Raw genomic sequence first — 3,581 nt, 5'->3', positions numbered from 1 at the left:
GATAAAAACTGTCAACATATTTGGTATAAAGAGAGCATACCTCGAAATAATAGACCATTTGTTACAAACCTACAGCTGACATACTAAATGTAAAAAACTTAACCTTTTTCTCTAAGATCAGTACCAAGACAAGGATGCAACTCTCACCATTTCTATTTAAAATAGTACTAGAAGTCCTAGTCTAAGTAATCAGGTGGGAAAAAGAAATCATTGGCATCCAAGTTGAAAAGAAAGAGGTAAACTGTCTCTAATTACAGACAGCATGATACTCTATATAGAAAATTGTAAAGATGCCACCAACAAAACTAATAGAAACAATCAACAAAGTTGATTACAAGATAAAGTTACAGGATACAAGATTAATATACAGAAATCTGTTGCATTTCTATACACTAATAATAATTATCAGAAAGAGAATTTAAGAAAGCAATCCAATTTCTAGTTGAATCAAAAAGAATCAAAAGTACCTAGGAATAAATACCAATGAGGTGAAAGACCTGTTCTCTGAAAACTGTAAGACATTGTTGAAAAGAATTTAAGACAAGGAAGTTGAGTTTAAGGCAAATGACATTAAACAGACCAAAATGCATTGCTATAATAAAGAAGATAAAAAGTTCCATTTGGAATCAGTTCAGGTTAGAAGAAATGCTATAGATAGGAGAATACATTATGAAAAATGAGGTAAGAGATAAAATGATGTGAATATGTGAGTAAAGACAGATAAGTAAAAGGTACGTAGATCAACGGAAGAGAAGAGAGTCCAGAAATAGATTTACCCATACAGAGTCAACTGAGTTCATACACAGGTGATCTGGTAATTCAGTGGGGAAAGGGACAGTGTCCTTCAACAATTCAAAAACTGGGTACAATGAAAATGTCCATCAAAAGGTGAATGAATGAACAAACTGTGCCATATTTAAACAATGGAATACTATTCCATAATAAAAAGAAACTACCGAGGCATGGAATTATATAGCTAAATCTACAAAACATTGTGTAGTGCTAAATATTCCAGATACAAAAGAGTACATATAAATGATTCCATTTGTATGAACTTCAAAATCAGGCAAGCCTAATCTATAACTACAGAGGTCAAATAAATAGAAATCAGATTGGTGGTCAGGGATGGGACTTTGATTTCAAAGGGTCACAGCAAATTTTGAAGTAGTGGAATTATCACAGCTTTGAATTGGGATAGAGGCTATATGAATGCTTATCATTATCAAAGTTCATTGAGCTGTACATTTTATATGGGTATATTGTCTTGTATGTAAACTATACATCAAGAAAATTGGAATATACCTATGTGTATGCTCTTATTCCTGTATCCTTATTCTTATCACAGAAGGTTAATCATTTATAAATTTGTCAATTATCCGTTCAAAAAAAAAAAAAAAGAATTTAAGACAAGGTAAATTGAAAAAGGAAGCTGAGAGGGCTACAGTAAACAAGAGTCCACGGCTTTTCATTGGCTGAGTCCTTGCCAGGAAATAAGAGGCATCTTTCATCTTCCCTTTGCTCTCCACTATGTCCACAGGTCAAGAGAGTTCCCCCCATCTCCCAACTCTGTTTAACTGAGATTTCTGTTTAATATTTTTTATACCTTATAGGACAGAGACAGAAAGATATTTGATTCCCAAAGAGGAAGGTGAGGGAAGCAAGAAGTTCTAGTGATTCAAGAAGGAGTCATGAACCAAAGAATTTAGTTGGCCTTCAAAAGCTAAAAAAGGCACGGAAACGGATTATCCCTTAGATCTCAAGAAGGAATCAACTCTTCTAAGACCTTGACTATAGACAGTTAAATGGGTTTAAGAGTTCTTGCACCCAGAGTAAGTTTCTCCTAAGTTACCAAGCACATAGTGAACACTGAGTAAGCTTTGTTGTCCTTGTTCACTTTGCTGCACTTGTAGGGTGGGATGATGCAAGTGTCTTTGGGGACACACTCTGGTGAGGCAGATCTGAACATTCCTGAGTCATCGAACTAATTAGGATAACAACTTTACTGGAGTTATTTTTTTCTCTGAATTCTTCTCACTTTTTACCACCTTTGAGTTCAGCATACTGTGGTTGAATATTTATTTTATTTTTGTCCTCTTATCAGCTATTCTGCTAGCTCCAAGTTAGAAGTCTCTAGTGCAGAAGGAAATACAGATTGAGAAAGGAAGATAAAGACCAAAGTTCATAATCTGTAGGGCCGAAAAGTGTCTGTGATTAAAACTGTACCAGTGTAGGTAAGAAATAACCAACGCTGCAAATGCCCTGTGGTGGCCTCACAGTGTGACTGTGGCTGAAGGAGGGGCTGAGCCCGCGGAGGGTTTGAGTACAGGCTGCAGGTGCCTGGGGAGCACTGTGCTGCGCAGCACAGAAGTAAGTGCCTGAGTCTGTGGTCTGCGAAGAGGAAATGTGCAGTGAGCTGCGGCGCTCTTTAGGGATTGTTGTGGCCTTTAATCTTCCATCCTGCTTTGTTCCTGAAGGAACGTTAAACAGCTGGATAAGGCGGCCGCTGGGGTTCTGAAGATACCACTGTACATTGCTCACGGAGCCAGAAAAATTGCACCTCAGCATGTGGCTGGCTCCCTCCTGGAGACTCAGGGCTGGGGGACTCTGCTCCACATCCAGCCCTCGCACACCTGATGAGAAACAGAAACGGTCACAGGAGAGGGTCTTTGTAACTCTGACAAAACCTTGAAAGTGACCCCCCCCACACACACACAACTCCCATAGATGATGGGAAGGATAGAAAGTCTGCAGGACTTGTCAGTTCCTCTCTCTCCCTCAACGATACAGTAGCTACTCAATCCTTCCGATGCCCCTCTGGGGCAGCCCCAACTCACAGCAAACCTGGGCAAACAAAAGCCCCAGCACAGTGCCTGCTAGCCTCTTCATGATGCTTCCTCTTCTTAGTGAGACATTTTCACTGTAAGACACTTCACTAAACCCTGAGGGAGGGAGTGTCATAAGCTGTTGCGGAAATGTTCCTGCTTCTGCAGCCAGTCAGCTCACCCAACAAGTCCTGCTCAGGCCCTCACTTTGTGACAGGAAGCCCCGCCCTCCCACCTCAAACAACTCAGAATGGGCTGCAGAGGAGTGGAGGAGAGTGGGAAATAGAAAGGTCATTATTTCAGGACCCGAGGGGCATTTCTAAGAACACTGCAGTGAAGGCGGACTGATTTTGAATTTGTGGAGGATTTTAGGGAAGAGAAAACAAAAATTAATTATCTAGCTGTAGTTTTAGTCTCAGATGGCATGGATGCAGAAGATTCTTGCATAATGAAATATTTTCTCAGGAGTTCTTAGGATCTTTTTTTTTTTTTTTTTTTTTTGCATCTCCTGTGTACAAACCTGTGATTCTGAAGGGTGCTCACAAATCAGCACAATATTCATAACAGTCTTGGCTAGAATACTTTACAGTATTAAACAGTTTCATTTTTAAATTATATATATATATATATATATCTATTGTAGACTGAACCTACAAAAAAGTTATATTATTTTTAATCTCTAGATGGGCACTGAAATTAGAATTTAAATTTTTTTAATTTTTATTAAAACATAATTTTAAAATAAAAATAAATTTTAAA

General features: G+C 38.4%; 1 gene segment (V, D, J or C); it reads right to left on the bottom strand.

Annotated features, from left to right (window-relative positions):
* Nucleotides 2,212-2,895, bottom strand: LOC108636894. The segment is given in 2 exon segments: nucleotides 2,212-2,630; nucleotides 2,835-2,895. Coding segments are annotated over 2 exon segments (471 nt in total).

The sequence above is a fragment of the Capra hircus genome, chromosome 10 (genome assembly GCF_001704415.2).
Source record: "Capra hircus breed San Clemente chromosome 10, ASM170441v1, whole genome shotgun sequence".
In the NCBI taxonomy this organism is placed as follows: domain Eukaryota; kingdom Metazoa; phylum Chordata; class Mammalia; order Artiodactyla; family Bovidae; genus Capra; species Capra hircus.
This window is presented reverse-complemented; position numbering and strand designations above follow the sequence as displayed.